This window comes from Charadrius vociferus, unplaced genomic scaffold, assembly GCF_000708025.1.
Source record: "Charadrius vociferus isolate BGI_N301 unplaced genomic scaffold, ASM70802v2 scaffold384, whole genome shotgun sequence".
Lineage (NCBI taxonomy): Eukaryota > Metazoa > Chordata > Aves > Charadriiformes > Charadriidae > Charadrius > Charadrius vociferus.
In genome coordinates this window covers 1,207,365-1,227,447 of record NW_009648234.1, presented here as the reverse complement: position 1 = coordinate 1,227,447, position 20,083 = coordinate 1,207,365, and the positions used below count along the sequence as shown (strand labels likewise).

Below are 20,083 nucleotides of genomic sequence, written 5' to 3'. Positions count from 1 at the left end.
TCAGACTGAAGGGGAAAGAGGACCTCCTTTGACCTGCTGGTCAAACTCTTCTTGATGCACCCCAGGATGCCTTTGGCCTGCTTGGCCACCAGGGCACATTACTGGCTCGTGGGCATCCTGTTGTCCCCCAGGACTCCCAGGTCCCTTTCCCCAGAGCTGCTCTCCAGCAGGTCCACCCCTGACCTGTACTGATGCATGGGGTTGTCCCTCCCCAGATGCAGTGCCCTACACTCACCCTTGTTGAACTTCATTAGGTTCGTCTCTGCCCAACTCTCCAGCCTGTCCAGGTCACACTGTACGTGACCTTCCACGTGTCAGCCACCCCTCTCAGTTTTGTCTCATCAGCAAACAAGGAGCCGAAGAAGCAACGTGGTGGAGCATACCATGGGCTGCCTGACACAGGCCACCCCAGAGCAGGGAGGAAGCTGTGCTGCCGCAGGTGAGGCAGCGGGAACAGCAGATGCTCCACGTCAAGACACAAGTGTTAGTCTCCAAGTAATTCAGACACAAATGCAACTGTCTCAACAATTTTACCATCCCTTGTTACAATGGAAGGGGCCAACCACATTGCACAACCATGGCCTACGTCCCTACATGCTAGGGCTTATGAAAGGGTTGGGGGTTTTTAGAGGTTTTTGTTGTTATTGGGTTTTTTTTAAAGTAAAAACATAATAGCTAGAGCCCAAACATGTAATGAAGGAGCCTAGATCCTTTAAATAGAAGAGTCAAGATTGATTCTTTGCCTGCTGTTAGAAGAACTGAGTATTGCAGCTACTTTGCCTATTGGTATGGGCAGGAATCGCCCACATGCAGCTCAGAGGAAGTTCTCCTTCCAACCCTCAGGCAGAGCTCAAGAGCTCAGAGTAAAACAAAAAGCTTTTTCTTTAAGGTCTCTGTGCTTCCGAGCGGTACAAAGCAGCTGATGAAAGCTCCATCCACCGCGTTCCCACAGCCCTAGGTTCCCCAGGATGACCCTTGAGTACGATCCACCACAGGACCATGGACACGAGGTCTTCCGCCCCAGCCATGGAGATTACCCTGGAGGCTTCCCATGCGAAAAGCAGAGTGTTGTCCCGACCTCACTGATCCGCTCCTCTCCAGCGACCCCGACAGTTTACTGCCCCATCTTTCATTCCTTCATCTCGGAAACCAGGAATGTTCAACTCCTGCAGCCGCTGGAGTGGCCTCACGTCTGCAGGACACGCTGAAGCCAAGCTATGGCAACACAGACTCTTGTCACCCCTTTATTCTCTAGCCCACTACAGCCTTGATCTCTTGGTGCTTCCAAGCCCAGATGTTTTCTTCCTGTTGTTGATTATTGCTGTACAAATGATGTCAGCTGCTGAGGTCTGAAAAGGAAGTTGCCAGCTCAATTTAAGCTCAAAGCTTGCTCCAAAAACAGAAACAAAAGAAAGAAAAGAAAAAAAAATAGAGAGAAGGAAAAGATCATTTAAGTATCACTTCATCAGCACTGAAACCTTCAAAGGAGGAATTAAATAGCTTGCGGTTCTTCTAGTGGCTCCCTGAATCAGAGTGAATTTCAGACCTAATCCTAATACTTCTCTGTATTTAACATACACTCTCAGCAAGCTAAATGGCAAAGCCAAGGTTAGGATTACAGTGGTTTCTCAGCTATGAACAGAAAATATTCTGTAGATTTATCTTTTAACCTTCTGAGATGCAGAATCCAAAATGCAACAGCCTGTGGCTTAGAAGCAAGCAAGCTGCTTTCCATCAGCAAAGTAACTGCTTTTTTTAAAAAAAAACAAACCAACATTAAAAAAGGATTTTGTATTTTACAAACCATCTGATATTTCCCTTGGTAAAATTCTGACGAGATTCCAAAATGACTGGATAGGGTGTTTATCTTTTTCCCAGACAAACTGAGTGTTCACCTCCCTTCTGAAGGCAGTGGGATTTGAGCACCTGCATACCCACATGCCACGATCGTTCCAGCCGCAATCACTAAGACTCTTAATTACCTCCCCGATGTGCCTGGTTTTGCTCTCCCGTCATTACATACAGTTACACATTGCTTACAAGGTGCATCTGCTTTTGCTTCCACCTATTTCAGCTCCCACCCACCCACCGTCCATGACTGGTTTTCCCCCTCCTGTCTCGCTGTTGATCCTTCTTCGCTCCTCCTTGGACAGATTAATCGGCTCAAGATTAAAGGCAGACAATAAGCTGAAGTGAGACAACACCACTAACCACTGTTAGCTTATCTGTGCGGCTTTAATATACCAGAGCTGGCATCCAGCCGCACTGAAATGTTACGCGCCCGATGAGCCGAAATGGTTGAATGCTGCGGGGGAGAGATAACAACCACCAGTGTGTCAGGCGCTCGGCGTTAAATGAAAGGGGAAGGCAAAAACTCAGAGGAATTGATTTAAAGGGAACTTTCCAAGTATAGGGGAAGATAAAAGTAGTACCGTTTTAACATAAGTATGAAAAAAATCTAAGTAGGGTAGGAGAAGTGACGGCATCAGTTTATAAAGCCCAAGCATTTACTAACCACACCGCTGGTCAGCACGCGTATTAAGGGCTGACGTTAAGCGTACCTTCGTTCTTCATTCGGCCGCTGCATCTTCTCACTCACTTTAAGACCATACTGGCCCATAGCGTGCTCAGCACGCTTAAAATGGTGCCGATCTCACCTTGAAACAGTGGCTTTAGAAAGGGCTGCATCACATCTTGGCATCTCCGTACCCATGCAGATACGCTGCGGCTTCCTGGTCCTTTCTGAGGCAGAGGGATCTCTGCAGCACTCGCTCCGACCCTGAACAAGCGCCCGCTTCGAGAAGGGATTTCTCACACCATTCTGCACGGGCGCGAGGGATCACACGCCGAAGACTGGGGAACATAACCAACAGCCTGCGGGATGCTTTGAGACTGAAGCCATAAAAAATCCCGTATAATCTCTCTCTGGCACTTTGGAGCTCTCTCTCAAAAAAAAGGCAGTTTAAGAGCCATGCCTTTATATTTTTGACCCCTCGCTAAGCTCAAGAGAAATTACTGCGTCGGTGGGAGAGCTGAATTCAGCGATCAGCCTTGCCTGGAAAACAGAACTTCACTTTTTGGATGGATGTCCTCATGGGTGGGGATTAATGGGGTTTATAGCTTCCTGGTATTGTGGCATATTCCATTTTTTTTCTTTTTTGCATCCTGCCTCATTTGAGCAGGCCTTGGCTTGCTAACAACCCCTTCCTGGAGTTTCTATTAATAGCCCCCGGCTCCAGCTTTCCCCTGTAAAGGTTTTTTTTTCAGCTGGTTTGATTATGTGTCATCTAAAGCATGCATGAAATTTTTCTCCATCTTCCGCTAATGAACACCACTACCAGGAAAGAGAAAAACTATCTGATACAGACAACATAAACGTGAATTAGGGTCAGATGTTACAAAAATTGTGTATGTAATAAACCCGTGTACACAGGGTTCCAGTTGCTATTATAAACTGCAGTTTTTCCTGCTCCTACGAGCATTAAATGTGCCTATTGTTTAAGAGGAGTTTATAAGGTGAAAATCCTTAACATTTAAGCCTAACTGTGAGCAGGCAGATTTCCCCAACCCAAAACTTTAAATAGCAGCTTGATCACTATAAACACATCTGCCTTTTTAATACTACTTAATCTTCAGAGCAACTGCATGTGATGAAATCTGGTGAATTTATTGAGTTGTACTTTCTGTCACGAGCCATTTTATTGAGAGGTTGTAATTAAATTCAGCCCTGGTAATTGCACAGCTTCCTACTTAGAAGTCTGGAGTTGTTGCTAGTCTATGGCTGCAGTATTATTCTCCTGGCACTGGTATGAACTGGGAGTAATGCTACGAAAGCGAGTGGAATAAAATCAATACATGTGAACCGAAAGTCAGGCCCTCGTCTGACCCAAGAAGCTTCCCAGAAGATTATCCCATAATCACAGACCTTATTTCATCCAGAGACTTCAAACTCTCTGCTGGTGAAACACCACAATCCCTTCTACTATTAGTTATGAATCATTACGATCCTTTTCAATGTCAAGAAACAGAGCTACCAAACGCTGCCTTGTCCAGTATCAAAGCTGTTCCCAAGTCAAGCCCCCCAGCAGCAAAGCTTCTGCTTGAAGTACGGAAACGACCGCCAGCTCACTGGCTCTGCATCGATTTAGCCTAGAAAGAGACCTCAGCATTTCTTCTGAGCTCAAAAATCCCATATCAAGTAACCTAAAACAGCCTCACATCTCCTCTGTTCTGATTTCATACCCAATTCTTCCTCTAAACCACACTCCGGGTCACATTTTTGATCTGGGACAAGAAAGGAGAGCGCCAAGATGGCTTTTAAGGTTAGTGTTTCATGTATCCTAAGCGGACACACTTGACCACCGACAGGCCATGAGAACTCAAATAAAGAATCTTCTTAACATCCTGGATCCAGCGATCAGACTTCAGCTTTGCGTATTTGTGGGGTTTTATTCCCATATGATTTTAGCCGTGGTTTTTTCCCCCAAGAAAAGATACAGAAGTAAAGAGACTGTTCTGAAAAGCAACAACGCTCTGCACAAAAAAGCACTTCCTGTGCTCATACAGCTACAGCAGGACTGCTCGCTTGTGTGCGTCTGCCAAACGGACGGAAGAAGAGGCAGGCTAAATGACATCGCACGTTGTTTTCTGTCAGTTTAGATCCCGTTTCTCAGACTCCATGCAGGGAAATCAGAAGCTGGACCAGACTCAGAAGAATTAGACATATCCGTGCTACACTGATTACATTTTCAGACTGCAATGTTCTGTTATTCCCTCACTGATGTCATACAGATATTTCACTTGCCTTTTTAGCTGATTAGATCCAAAATATGATTAATAATTTAATGCCAGCTGGACACAAATGTAAAGAATAGAGGTCTGTGTGTCCAAACAACAATTAATAACCCTCTTCAACAGCTGGAATGACTACATATTTAGATCAGATCAAAAAAAGCTCCATTTCTTTACAGCACAGGTTTATTGTACATCCAAGCTGTGCTCGCATCTCAGGAGGTCACCATGACAGAGGAGGTGGGGAGCCAAGTTCAAAAGAGATATTTAAGCGATTCCAAGATTTATTCTTTCTTTTAGGCATAGCCCACACTTGAAGCCCATGAAAAAAGCAACACAGGACTTGAAAGACTTCCATATAAATTGGTCGGTAAACCTTGAGGGAGTGGGATGGAGAAAACCTCTGTTTGTAGCCATGGATTTCAAGTCAACACAACTGTAACACCACATCCAAGGGGGAAAAGTTGGATCAGAAACAAGAGGACAAAAGATCAAGTGCCGTAAGCCAGCCCTGTCCCTCTCAGGTCAGTGGAGATCTACCCTGCCCCTCAGGCTTTTTCCACTGGCTGGGAAGCTGGAACAATTCTGGATTTGCATCATTGTCACCAAGACCAGATTTTGGCTTCTCAGCTTCATTTCGTTGCCCACGGTTGTCTCGGGGGGGCGTTGGCGATGGAGAGGAAGGAACACAACCACAGAATGGGAATTTTCACAATGGAAACTGGTGATGGTTCTGAGGGGGCTTTATGTTTTCAGGAGCAGAAAATAAACTAAATGCAAAGAGTTCTGATGCTACAGATTCACCTTTTTTTTTAAACAGCTTGTGAGGGAAATGGACAAAAAAAGTGAACCTGTCCTTGCCCTCTGTGTGTTTGCCATATTAACATCTCCCCTTGCTGGACAAGGAGCAGACTCTTCCTCTTCTCACGGCTGCAATGAAGTGACATTGCACTTTGAGGAAGAGGTTTCCATCAATCACCATCATACCAGTTCCACTTCTGGTGAGACACTAAGAGTCCCCATTTTGTTCTCAGTTAAACCCCTGACTTTGATGATCATCAAACTATAGACAAGGAAACGAGGACTGATTCAGACCCAAACGTCCATGCATCCATAGAGAAAACTGTGGTGGGATCTGACATGGAGGTGCAGCAGAACCTGTTTTCTAACAATCCTATTGTAGGGCAGCGATCAAGCAGCACATTCACACTGCCCCCGACAATTCTCTGAACACACTTGGCCATCTGCTAGTTTTCTATCAACTTTGTAAGGCTAATATTGCCTGCAAAAACAGCTAATGAGATTGCTGTAATAATAACCTGTAGGACACCCTGACTAGATCATCCTTAGTTTAAACAGGAATTCCGTGACATGGTCCCCAACTGCCGCATTTCCTTCCTCCGGGTTTGAAAAAGCCCTGGCCGGCCTCTGAAGCACTCTGGTATCTTCCCAGGTTGGTGGAGACCACCCCGGTTTAGGAGCACAAAACATCATGTCTGAGGTAGAAGAAGATGCGCTCCTGGGCATCACCTGATCTGGCCAACCCCAAGACAGACATGAACCCTGTGGCTCTTCCAACCCAGGACAGCAAACTGGGCAGGAAAACTCACACATAGATGACACTGTCTTTTATTCCCCCCCCCCCCCCCCCGTGTGCTAAGCTTTTACAGACAGACAACTCTCACATTCTAGACCTCAACTTCAGTTCCTGTCTCCAACACGGGAACCAGACTGATCAATAGCCTAAATTCTGCCGGATCCATGCTGCGGACAGCTCGGTGGGAGCCGTTTCTGTACAGTTGCCAGTTCCCCCTTTCATAGAGTGGTTGCATGGCAGAAGGACTGACAGCTTCACAAAGCAGCAGAAGCAAACTCTGGTCTTGGTACCATGGCCTAGTTCTCCTTCACGTAAGAACATCCTGCACATCTACATTTTCCTCCAGCTACCGTTGTGCTACAAAGACTTTACAAAACTTTTTCACTTCACAGTGGATAAAGAGTCTCCGCACATCAGTCTGAAAAGTACTTTGTGCCCCATCAGTAGCTGAACTCTTCTCTTTTGACACTGATACAAATCCTGAGAATTCTTATCTGAAATAAAGAGAAGTCTGTCGGGAAGTATCAGTAACCGACCCGCATTTCTGGAATGAGATTTTTGAGGCAATATCAGGTTACGCTATCTCTTGCTGTGCTTTGGGAACTTTCCCCCTTCTTCTCCTTTGCACAAAAGCAGCGCTGTGTAATAATATGGGATCGTTCTCAAGGAACTCCTTTACCAGCTCACGTTGCCTGTAGGCTGTGCCAGGGAATTTCATTCATATGTAAAACACCACAGAGTCCCCCAGATTCCAAAAATATACACACTGCACATATGTAACTGCTTTCAGGAACAAAGCAATCTGGTGAAAATATGCCCAAGAAGCGGCCAGGAAGAGGAACTTCCAAAAGCACGGCCCTTTCTGATGGGCTTTGAGAATCCACCGAGAGATTTCCCAGTTAACATTTCCACATTAAAGTCTAACAGTTCCTCCTATTACTTAAAATAAGCTGTCAGGATCCAGGAAGCCAAAAGCACTATATGCACACAGGGATCACCTCCTCTCTCTCTCTCCCGGGGTTTTTCCTTTGGTTGACGTGCCGACAGTAACCAGAGCTGTGCATCACCAGCTGTGGGGACGGGGTCTCTGCACCCGCACAGTCCCAGCTGGGAGGGACAGGGACTACCTCATTGCCAGGTGGCATCCAGTGTTTGACGTGCCAGACTCTCAGGCAGCTCTACAGTAAAAATAATCACTTTGTTCTCATAATATGAGGGTCTAGGTGAACTTAACTGATTTGAATTAAAGCTCACAACTCCTCTACAACAAAGAAACCTCCCATTATGGACAGCTAACAACTAGCATGGAGAAATTAAATTTTCTGGTGAGACCCCACCAGGAGTACTGCCTCCAGCTCTGCAGCCCCCAACATCAGAAGGACATGGACCTGTTGGAGGGGGTCCAGAGGAGGCCCCGGAGATGCTGGGAGGGCTGGAGCCCCTCTGCTGGGAGGACAGGCTGGGAGAGTTGGGGGGGTTCAGCCTAGAGAAGAGAAGGCTCCACGGAGACCTTTGAGCCCCTTCCAGTGCCTAAAGAGGCTCCAGGAGAGCTGGGGAGGGACTCAGCATCAGGGAGGGGAGCGATGGGATGAGAGGGAACGGTTTGACACTGACAGGGGGAGATCGAGATGAGATATCAGGAAGAAATTCTTTCCTGTGCGGGCGGTGAGCCCCTGGGGCAGGTTGCCCCGAGAAGCTGTGGCTGCCCCATCCCTGGAGGTGTTCAAGGCCAGGTTGGACGGGGCTTGGAGCAACCTGGGCTGGGGGGAGGTGTCCCTGCCCAGGGCAGGGGGTGGCACTGGGTGGGCTTCAAGGTTCCTTCCAACCCAAACCATTCTATGATTAAATGATGTCCCCATTGTCACAGAGGTAGTCCTAACACCAACTGTAGTGTATCAAGGCAAGAAAAGAGTCTCCTCAAAAACCATAACTCTTAAATGCCCATTGCTACATTCTTGTTAAATGTGCATGGCTTCCATGGGAGTTAGGGTTGTGCAAAGACACAGGCACTGCACCAAGCTCATAACAACTGGCAATTTATAAGCATGATTAAAGTCTGCTAGACAGGAGGAGCTAATTTGTATTCCTTAAACATTTCTCCCTCTCGCCAGAAGGATTAAAAAAAAAAAAATCCAGTTTCTAAGAAACAGATGGGATCTATGAACGGAAGGCATAGTGGCTGAAGGAAAGATGGAAAAAGACTGCTGACCCAAGACATCATCAAACTCCACTCCACAGACAGCACTCGTCCGAATCCAGCACAAGTGAGAAATACTGCATTCAGTTTTAGCCATCGCTTCTTTCAGGCATCACTTGCTTCCTTCCCCTGACACGCAAAGCTAATCCCCAATGCGGAAAGTTAAAAAGGTCCTGTCTGACAAGGACGGTTTCTGCTGAGTAAAGCTCACGGGAAGGTAAAAGCAGCCAAGGGACTGAACACTGGTAGGAAGGCAAAAATCTGTGCCCAGAAAAACACACCAAGGAAAGAGCTGGAGGCGCCATTTCCTGCTGTTTCTTTCAAGACCTTGTCTCAACTTGAAGGTGATTAACACAGGTTATCTAGCGAGATTTAACACACATGCCTCGAAAACCTATCACAGACAGCTAATGATGTTACATTAAGTGAGGTGGATAACTGTATATTATTTTTTTTAAGATTGCTTTTCCATCTCCTGTAGGCAGGTTCTGGCTGGAGGACCCAACTTTGACACCTGCACCCTTCAAGGTCTCACATGCATTCTCCATCGATGTAAGGGGCTACGTGAGAGACACCACAGTGGTGACAGCCATCAGCTCTTAACTTCTCCTGCATGTCATCCATAAGGCACGGGACTTAGGGATGAGAGCACTGGACGGGGGAAAGCAAGAAGCATTTAGAAGCAGCACTTCAGACAAAAGAACACGAACTCTTCTCCATGCAGCGGGAAAGCAGCACTACTGATCCCAACCATTATATGGAATAAGAGGGATTAAGTGCTATTGCATAAACAGACAACACTGGTTATTTCTCCTGAGCGAGTGCCAAATCCCTCTGTTTGGATGCATGGAAAAATCTAGGTCAGTCACATCTGCAGGAAGACGGCCGCACCGACAGCACTGTTGCCATTTCAACGTTCATTTGTTGGGAATTAAATCAAGAGTCTCCAGGTTCCAGCACGTGCGGGATGGCCTCCATCCGCTCCTTCCTCCACAGGGACGGCGTGGAGTAGGTCCAGAGCAGAACAGGGCAAAACAGAAGCAGAGCAAGGGCCCCGCTCACCTGCTCTTTGAAAAAAAAACCAAAAAACACAAAACCCAACAAAATCAAGTGTTGCCAAAGAGGCAGAGAGGAGAGGAGCGAGGGCCAGGAACCAGAGAAGCTCTGCAGAAGATGGGAAAAATAGGGGAAAAAAAATTACCTACTGATTGATTTACACACAAGCCATGCTGGACTGCAGTGGTTCCACGGGATGCCAGCCCAAAACGTGACACTGAACCCACCTTTCAGCCCGGAGGAGCGCTGGCCCGGCTGGCAGGCAGCGTCCTCAGCCCCAAGAGCTGACAGCCAGGGCTAAGGACTCCCTCGCACCACGAGCCTCCTGCACAGCCTCAGGCAAAGCCCCTCAGCTCCTGAAGCCCTCATCTGCTCCTCACAGGAGCCCATTCTTTCAGCAGCGAAGGACAAACAATAGCTGCAGCCCAAAGGGGGAAAAAAAAACAACAAAATGCGCACAATAATACACAACGCATGCTGCAGATGGGACAGCTGTTTCCTTCTGTGCTAACTGGCAAGAGACATCAAGGGCTTGGCAGGTTCCCTTCCAGCGAGACCCCTCCTGGAAGCCCCACCAGGACCACAGAGGTGATGCCATCCAGCAGAAGTCGGCGAGCCCCGGCCACCACCGCAGCCACACGCACTGCCGCAGGCAGAGACGCCTAATGGACTTAGAGGGGTTTAAAAGCTTGAGAAGAGTAGCTCACAACAGGGGAGTGCCCATCTCTCTGTACAGACCGACTTTCTCATTAACAATTTTAAGCCCACTCTGAATGAAAGCGACACACAGACCGCAGCAGGAAGCTGGGAGCCAGCGAAGCCAACAAGGTTCAGCGTGAATCGGTGCTGGGGCCAGAGAGTGTCGGGGTGTAAAAAGCACAGAGGGGAGCCGGGAAGAGGAGGAAAGGGCTGGAGGGACTCTGCTCTCCTGTGGGGTACTCTCGTTATCTTAACAGCAGAGTTCAAGGAAGCCTCCACCCATATAAATCACCAATAATCTTTTATACAAGTGGACATTTTCATTACATTTCTCGAGAATTAAACACTTCTCTGCTGCAAAGAGCTGTGAGAAAGCGAAACGAGCCGTACAGCCCAAGGCAGCCCATCCAGCGCTGGTCCCCCGCCACACAGTTCCTCTTTTATCTCTGCCCCTGGGTGCAAAGAGAAACCAAATTCAGGCTGGTGCCTGCGGAACAATGCAGTGCTGTGCACACACAGCCACAGAGACTTGGTGAGACACTGCAGCTCTGCGGTCACTGCCCTTGGACTCAAAACACTTGGGTTTGTACTTCCAGCTCAGCCACGAGTTACCGCACAACCACTGCTGTGCCACCTCCTTCTGCGTCTCCGTTTCCACCCTTCTCCTTTGCCCACCATTCAGACTCTTGCTCTCTTCAAGGATAGGACTAACCCCAATAATATAAACCAGCAGCACACAGTAGGGTAGAATGTGATGTGGTCTTCGCTGGTGGGTCTACATCCCACCCTGTGCCAAGTTGTCCTGGTGCCCGAACACTAAACCATACTCTAAGTTCATGCTGTTGCGGTTTAGACTCTGATCACCTTTGGGGCAGCTCCATTCTCTCCAGTCACGCTCAGTTCAAAAACCAAGAGGCGAGGAGGTACGCTAGACTGCAAACATCTCCTTCTAGCAAGGTGCTGATCTTCAGGATGACCTCGGAGGCCTGGTGTCAACCCACTACTAATTTGATTGTAGCTCAGCAGCCAACTCACTCCTGAAAACCTTCGCCATCCTGCACACGAGGGCTCTCTTTAATAGCAGGGTAAAGCATTAGGAAGCAGACTGCAGACCACGCAAAGTTCCCCGTCATTTTCTGAACCTCCTGAGATACAAAGGCTCATATCCCTAGCGAACGTTCTCCGTGTTATTAGGATAACTGCTAGTCAAGTTCAAAAGGCAGCTGGCTTCCAAGTCACCAAGCCAGAAAGAGCTATAATTTCTCTCACTGTAATTTCTCAGTGGTTGACTGAGTCAACACAGGCAATGTCACCACGCAGTTTCACTCAAGGACAGCAGATACCCAGGAAGAAGCACAGTCTTTGGGAGCGGGGGGGACTGAAATGTGTGTGGGAGCTGCCCTGGATAGATGCAGTTCTCATTAGGACATAAAACAGGCTAGAGGATCAGAGAGCCGGTAAATACACACAGCTTAGCCTCATCCTTTCTGAAGGGTTAGGCGCAGAGAAAGGCAATCCTGCCTCTATTGAAATCGGATGGCGGGGGGGTGGGGGGTAGATACCATTGATTTTGATGGGGGTTTCACCCACCACAGTTAATAAGCCACCAAACCACCACAAGACTTGGAGAGGCCACCCTGTTCTTAGCAGTGATCTCCTCCTTCCCTAAATAGCTCCAGGGACTGTTTTGCATCCCAGGGCATCAGCCCATCTCATGTTGGGGCAATGGGGGCTCAAAAACACCATCTTTAGCTCAACAAAACGGTGGCTCCATAGGCTGCACGGACAAGCCTCTTGTAAAGGGCAACTTTTGTAAAGGGCGAGTCCTTTCCCAAAACTCTGGTAGGACTCTTCTCTTTCCATGGAATACGGGGGAGCTTAAGGAAGATACCCTGAACGAGCCCGAGCCTGTCTAATGCTCCTCTCTCCGACCAAGCCTTCCACGCATCATCCTGGAATCCTCCCTTCAACTTAATGTCCAAACACTGCATTCTGACATTTTAAAAGGGCGATAATCCAAGTTGTTTCCAGAGTAATGTCATCCTCACACATGCGCAGCGCTGTTCGCCCTCGGCTGCTGTACCCACACTAATATTGTTTTAAGGTAGAGACAGAGAAAGGATGGTGCAAACTGCCCTTTCAGAAAAACAATCCATCATCTCACAACACGTCATTTCACCTCTCAGCGGCTCTGCACAGCAAAACCAACTCTGGTTTTTCGTACGTTAGCAAAGTCAGCTGGAGCCTTGCCTTTGGCACGGGCAGAGACAGAAGGATCATAGCTGGAATTCCTGTTCAGATGGCCTCCGTGGAACGAGTGGCTAGAAAAAGAAATCAGCCCTAACTCCTGAGTGAAGTGACGTGGAGGAAGGCTGAGGAGGACCGGGCAGTCCTCGGGGAACGCGGGTGACGGGAGCAGAAAAGGGCTCGTTCAGATCGTCGCCGCCAGCCACCCTCCCCGTTCCAACTGACCAAGGGATGAGCTGGGAAGCACCGGGCTGGAGACAGATCTGCTTCCCACCAGGATAAATCTCCAGTGGACCCACACAGAAAACGGGGCTGCTCCATTTGACACCAGTCGAGAGTGGGATTCTCCCATCTCCACCGCAGCAGTAGGGAATTTACTGAATTCACTTTAAAGGGGATCGGAAGTCAATAAGAACAGGGCTTGGAAACAATAGGTTGCATTCTTGAACTCCTGTGCGCTACCCTGGGATGCGTTTGCCAAGAGAATTAAAGGAACAACATTGAATTTGATCTGAGCTGGAAATGAAGTTCACTGAAACCAAACCAGGCAGAGAGGGTGAATTCCTGGCACTGCTGAGGTCAAGGACAAAACTCTCCGTGACCTCCCCGAAGCCAGGATTTCACCCACAGTTTGTGTAAAACCAACAATCAATAGAAACCTATCCAAGATTCTTGTTTTAATTTTGCTGAAAAACATATATAAAACAAGTATTTCCCTCCAATGACTGTAAAGTAAACATCCTTACAGTGCCCTCCTGCATGAAAATGGGAAACAAATTGAAGCATGAAGCAGACTAACCTGTTTTCTTGCACAAAATGAGGGCTACGTATAAAAGAGGAAAACAGATGGAGTAAAGGCATTTGTAAATAAATAATACAAAGTTTGCTTAAACCACAAATGAAGAAATGTGGGTGTTTCTTGCGACAAAGCTCACATCCACAAGGCTAGCTTCTCCGAAAAAGCCCCAAGAACGGAGGCACACAGCTAGACGCATTCCCATGAGAGGAGCATATTCTCTTTTGAAAAGTCCCAGGCACAGTATTTAAAATATACAATGACATAAACATTAGCGTGTCGTTTTCAGGCTGCAATTTGTTTGTGATATTATGAATCCAGTGCACTAAACGTTGCCCTATTTATCATAAAAGAAAAAAACGCTGCAATCAAACCACAACTCCCACCTGCTTTGGGAAAAACCAGAGGCCACCCACCAAGAGCACGTTCACCAGGGCCGTTCCGCATGTTTCTTTGTGGAAAAGCATTTTTGCAAATGGTATAATTTTGCTAAGAAGGGAACAGCTGAGCTGACACAGAGCAGAGTCTCCAAAGCTTTGAAGCCTGGTTGGATTATTTATCCTGCTTTCCACTCTTCAGCTGATACCTGCCCATCAGACACGTCTCTGTCATCTTAAGCAGTCCAATTACTGTCCTGGATGCTACACTTTAGGAAGACGTTTTTTGTTCAGAGGTGATTGTTATATTTTGGTATCCTAATCCTAGACACTCAGGAAGGCAGTTAGGTCAAAGCTGGCCACCAACCACCTCCTCTACATGGTTTGCCCACGGTCATAATCTACCTTGTGCTAATTTTTCCACAGCTGCAAAATGAGAAGTTATAAAATGGAGGACTCTCCTTCAACTTCCCTATCTCAGAGATGTGTTACGAACACCATTAGTGAGATATTCAGATACTACATTCATAAAGGCAATATACATCTTCGCATATACTGACAGGTCCAAACATTCCTGAAGTTTGAAGCTTTGCATAGGTAAAACCGGGCAACCAAAGTACAGAGCTACTTCAGAAAAATCTTGTTTAAGCAACTTCTGCTTAAAATGTCCTAAAAAGTGCCACTGGGGGAAATAGTGCTGGTAAAAGCTCAGACACAGATGACAAAGAATGTTATTTTGATCTAATTCAACTCAACAAGGAAGAACAAAATGACAACTCAAGTATGAACCAGGTGTACTAATAACAAGAGAACAACCAATGAAACAAAGTCAATGAACTGAAGCTGAAAAGAAAATATAATTTCAGTTATTAATTCAAATTGACAGCAAAGATTTGAAAAAAAACCTGGATAGTAGTATGCACAATGAGACCGTCCACAGTTGCACTCCCACTGTACGTTCTCTGCATGCGTGAGGTTATCTTCATACACAAAGTTCATACTCCAAAGCGGAAACATTATGAAAAATAATTTCCTGGGTTATTTTAAGTTACTGATTTGAAGCACTAGACCAAATTCATAGGCCAGACACAACCTCTTTGCAAGGTCCAGACCCAGGAAAAGATTTGTTTGTGAAACACAGACAGTCTAGATGTGCTTGGACCACTGGCTCCTACTCCCAGCCTCCACGTCAATGAATCCGAGTCCGCCCACCAGGCCAGGGATCAAAGACCGTTCAGAACCATCCTCTCTAAGAGCTGAGGATGTTCTAGTCCATAAGGAGCTAGGTTTGAACTGAGGAGGGTTAGGCAGATTCCCGGCTGTGCCTAAGATCTCTTTATATCCACGGATTGGACAATGGACACCAGTACCTGTTCCGAACCACAGTCTTTTACTTCTCTGTACCTTAACTCCCCTCCTGTGAAATGGCAGCACCTCACAGTACATGAAAGAATGCAAGATGCTCAGATATTGTATCCCTTTACACCTTTATCCTACATGCGGCAACAGACTCCAGGGCACCGCGTTACCATTTACACGTGATCGGCTGCACTGCAACAGAGGTTTTTATTTTTTTCTCTAGCTCAAACAAGGTTAACAACAATGACTCACTTACGGAGTTTTAAGGTTCCGGCTCTGGCAAGCCAAGCATCTGTAGCCAACACAAGCAGGGACAGATAGCCTGGAAGTCATTCACAAGGCATTTTAGAACCCGAGGGGAACACCATGAGCGTCTAATCCTGGTGTCTGCACAGCAGTCAGTCTGTCTGTCCTTTTATTTCGAGATATTTTCATTTCCCGATTTCTTTCTTCCTCCAAAGGAGGATATGAGCAAAAAAAAAAGGAACAACGCTTACAAAAATCCTGGTGCTAAAGCTGCGTACTTAAGTGGGCATGTGCAAATCCTTAAATAAGTGGCCCAATTTTCAAAGACACATAGTACACTGGCACCAGGCTTCTGGGTGTGAACCACATGATGGACATCTACCCACAGACATCATGGAGAACGGAACCGAGGCACAGGAATGTGCAGAACCTGCTACTCATACTGGAGCCAGAGGTCAAGGTGACACTGGTTTCAGTAGGAGGAGACCCAAGAATCTGGCAAAGTCACACGAGTAGCAAGGTAAAACCCCGCCAACAGAGAAGACAAGACTGAAATGACCGACAGCTGCAAGATGTGGAAATCCCGAGGTCTTGGTTTTCCACCCCTTTTCCCAGCCCTAACACAGGCTTTCCCCAGCAACCTGGACAGACATCAGAAATCTCCCACTGCTGGTACATACCTGGTCCAAAATATCCCATAATGTATACAGCCCACATTTTCTGTATTTATCCCAGAAAGAGAAAAGTAAAGCCTTCTCGGAAGAGAAAAACCAGCCAGCTTACTGATCATGGTGGTGCCCCCAGCCAGCGCAGCCTTGGTCCCTTGGAAGAAGTCATCAGCAGATGTCATCCCCTGTTCCGGCATCTGGAAGCGGGTGTGAACGTCAATCCCTCCAGGAATCACCATCCTGCCATGGGCTTCAATGGTTTTCACTCCCCCTGGCACAATCAGGTTCTCTCCTATTTGCCTGGGTAAAGAGGTTTCAAACAGCACGTCAGGCACACAACAGGGCAAACACCCTGTAAACATATACCCTTGTGCTACTTAACCTGGCTAGCGTTTTCTTTTTCCATATAAAGCAAGGTACAGGATCGGCATACATAGCTGATCATATTTTATTCTTCCCCTTGAAGCAGCTGCATAACCGAGAGCAAAGCGTGCAATTACTTCAGGACCTCGGGGCAATATCAGACTTAACAGGAAGGAAAAGAGGCAGCCACGCTCGCAGGCAGCTGGAGGAGGGACGGGGCGGATAATCAGACGATCGCTGCACCAAACACAGCAAGAGCCTCCCTAGCAGCTTTAGTGGGACAGGGCTGGGGCTGCCAAGCGGCAGTTCAGCGCTTGATTCTAGCTACCTAGCAGCAATTTGGATGTTAGTATTGTTTTGGGAGCACTGGAAGAATTTTTGCCTCTATATTGTCTATTTCTCTTTCATGCATGAGTATTACATAGTCCCTGCACGAATACAAACCCATGCAGATACCGGTTTCCAAATTCCAGATGAGACACTCAAAGGTGTCTCCAGCCTAGCTCTTCACAGATGTATTTTTAAAAGTGCGACAGTGGCTGACACATTGCAATTCATTAGCTGTCCCTGGCTGGCTCCTTTAACTTTTAACCTTGATTAACAAAGCACATGCGCTGACCCTTTAGCCACAACAGGAAAATTCCTTGTTTGTAACCTCTGGCTCGTCCATTTTTTCCTAAGAGTAATTTTCCAAAGAAATCTGTAATATATTCAACGTGCCAGAAATGCATGTTTCAGGACTGAAAACACAGAAAGAGGTCTGAACCTCGATCCTTAAACTACGGGATCATTTTTAACTTTAAGGGGGTTCGGACTGATCCTTGCTTCAAAGAATCATAGAAGACAGCGCTGCGAGAGACCTCAAGAGGTCACCTAAGTCCAGCTTCCTCCCCTAAACCAGAATTAATTGTATTAGGATGCTGAACTCTGGATTCGAACTATCTTAAGTCATAACACAGTAAAATGTTACAGCACGGATAACTTCAAACATATGTGTCATCTCAGCATGGGGCTATTCACATGGCTAAAATTAAGCCCGTGTAAGTACCGCCTTTGACCCATGCTTTAATAACAGTGGTGGTTTGGCCCATTTGTTTATTTGATTCAACACCTGGTTTTCAAAGTTCCTCCAGGAAACACCAGGATACACGTGAAATACTCATTTTTCATTGCAATCTAATACAGCTCACTGAGACTAAGCTATTCCTCGCTGACCTGCAGTACATTTCTGTACATTTCCAATCATAGCACGGCATCAGACTTCACTTACTTTATCAACCCATCTTCCATGTAAATGTCTGCATAGAACGACTGGTCGTCATTAACTATTTTACCACCTTTGATCAAAAGACGATCACTCTGCAACAAAGAAGCACACAACAGTACATAATTATTCTGTGAGAAAGCTGACAGTCCGCAGTGTCGCTTCAGAGATAAAAGCGACGGAAACAACCTCTGCATAATTCAAAAGTGCATGTCAAAACACAAGTCAATCCCCACACTTTCAACTGGAAAGATAAAATATTTTATTTCATCTGCGAGTCCTTTCATCACGCTAATGATCCCAAAAAAAAGCAGAGCGGAGAAGGAGGTGGGTTCCAGCGCAGTTGTCTACTTGGCAGCTCACTCATACCTGCAGTCTGCCACCATCACCTGCAGCAAAAGCATTAAATAGTACTTTGAAGGATGCAAAATAGCCACATCTCTTTTTTTTTTTTTTTTGCCTTGGTCGCATGCAAAATTTCCTCTATGCACCCACACGCTGGAGTCACCACTTGGCGAACTGTGACTCAACTGCTGTCAGGGAAATGGACCAAAAGTCTGTTGCCAGTGGTTACACAACACAAACACACTCATTTTGTCCAACTTAGTGATGTTTCGACGCAGCGGATACTTTTACTGCCTGCCCAGAGCACTGCAGCATAGTAAGATGGAAATAAGCACGTATTAGCAAATTAAGTTGAAGAGAAGGATTTAAAAAACAGTTATTAAAATTCCCTCCAATTAGAAGACAGTTTGGCAGGAACAGAAAGGTAATGATAAGAAGGCAGCGACCAGGTGACGTGCTGTTATCGCAGCCCGGGCTACATCTCGCTTTTGCGAGATTGTAGGTCAAAACCAAATCTATCTTTTTTTGCAGTAATCGTAAGAAGAGTGAAACACCGCCTGCAGGGGTCTGAGTGCTGCTGTGTTCCTCTGGTTCCTTCATTCCCTGCAAGACAGACGCATGTACTTACAGCAAAGCACATACACGTTACGCAGTGTTCCGTCTGAACTACACCCTGGCCCTTCTACCTGCAGTTGTACTAACTCAGAGCCTCTGCTCTCCTCCCAAAAACGTCTTTGCACAAGAACAAAGCTACGCCAGCCCAGCCAGGCTGGTGAGGCCAAATGCTGAATTCAAGAAGGAGTAGAAAGCAGAACTTTAACTTGGTGATGCCTTGACCTCATCGCAAATACATATAGGACAGTGACAGTGTTGCTCAGGGCCTGTATTTTGAGCTGGGACTCCACTGGTCCAGCAGAAGAATCAGGCATTTTCCCCAAAGAGTTTATAATAAAACTGAAGGGCTGGAGCACCCGATTCTCAGCTGACAGAAGTTGACACGGCTCTTCTACCGCCAAAAGGGCTACGTGAATTCCATTAGCTACTGCTTTATACCATTATATCCATCTTTTGTACAACTGCTAAAACATCTTTGAGCTCTTAAGTGCCTCTCCTTCCCCCTCCCTTTTTTTCCTTCGCCTTCCTCTTACTGCTGCAATAGAGAGTTTCCCTGAATAACGCCACCAATTTAAAAAACAAAGAAAGAAAACCTCAAGATTTAAATTTAGGATCTGCTGTGAATGCCAATAAGCTTGAATGAATTAACTTGGGGCGTGAAAAACCCACTTGTCTTTCAATACCAGCTTCTACAGCAACTGTCCTACGTGTTTACCATTTCCAGAAACACTGCAGTATTTATGGCCACCTCTACTGCAGACGCCTCGTGCTATTAAAAAGGCTGGCTACCATCAAAATCGGTTAGTTTGGCCATCCATGTCACTGATAGCCCAACTCTTATTGCACTGGGCAGCAATTAGGAAGGAAGAAAAATACATATATATATATATATAGTGACCAATAAAAATGCAGCCTGGACCATTTTAATGATGCTCTCAATGCTGCTGCGAATAAACAGGTCTCCTGCTGCGGCTGAACGGTAGGCTCCGAAATCAGTGTGAATCCTTCTGCTCGTTTCAACCACCTTGGAGACAAAAGCACACGCAGTTTGCAGCCCCGCGAGGGCCCGCCACTAAATCTGTACATATGCCGCCAAAACAGGGCAGCTGGATATCGATTATCCTCCCAGTTCGAGCACCAGTCTCAGCAGAACAATTCTGGGTTTATACAATACCAAATAAGCCCCGAATCTTGATTATTTTTTTTTTCTATCCCTTATCTTTACAAGAGAACGGCATCGGGTGCACGCAACACAAATCAGCGCATTCAGTCATAAGAAAAATGCGTCACGCTACTTTTGGCCCGTGACAGCGGTTCGGCAGTAACCTTCACCCTTATTTAAACGCAGGCATCTTCTTGAACTCTCTGCCAGTGGACCCGCAGAGGTAAACTACTCCTCCCCCCCCCCCAAAAAAAAAAAAAAAAAAAAAAAAAAAAAAAAAAAGGGGGGAGGGCGATTTTTA

General features: G+C 46.6%; 1 protein-coding gene across 4 annotated transcripts in view; it reads right to left on the bottom strand.

Moving 5' to 3' along the window:
* The window catches only part of DPYSL2 (dihydropyrimidinase-like 2), a 55,436-nt gene that overhangs the window by 22,699 nt on the left and 12,654 nt on the right, over positions 1-20,083 (bottom strand). For all 4 annotated transcript variants that reach the window (XM_009884137.1, XM_009884136.1, XM_009884135.1 and 1 more), the window contains 2 exons: positions 17,667-17,755; positions 16,149-16,333 (listed from right to left, as the gene is read on the bottom strand). In XM_009884137.1, coding sequence (XP_009882439.1) covers positions 16,149-16,333; positions 17,667-17,755 — 274 coding nt within the window. The remainder of the gene's footprint in view (positions 1-16,148; positions 16,334-17,666; positions 17,756-20,083) is intronic.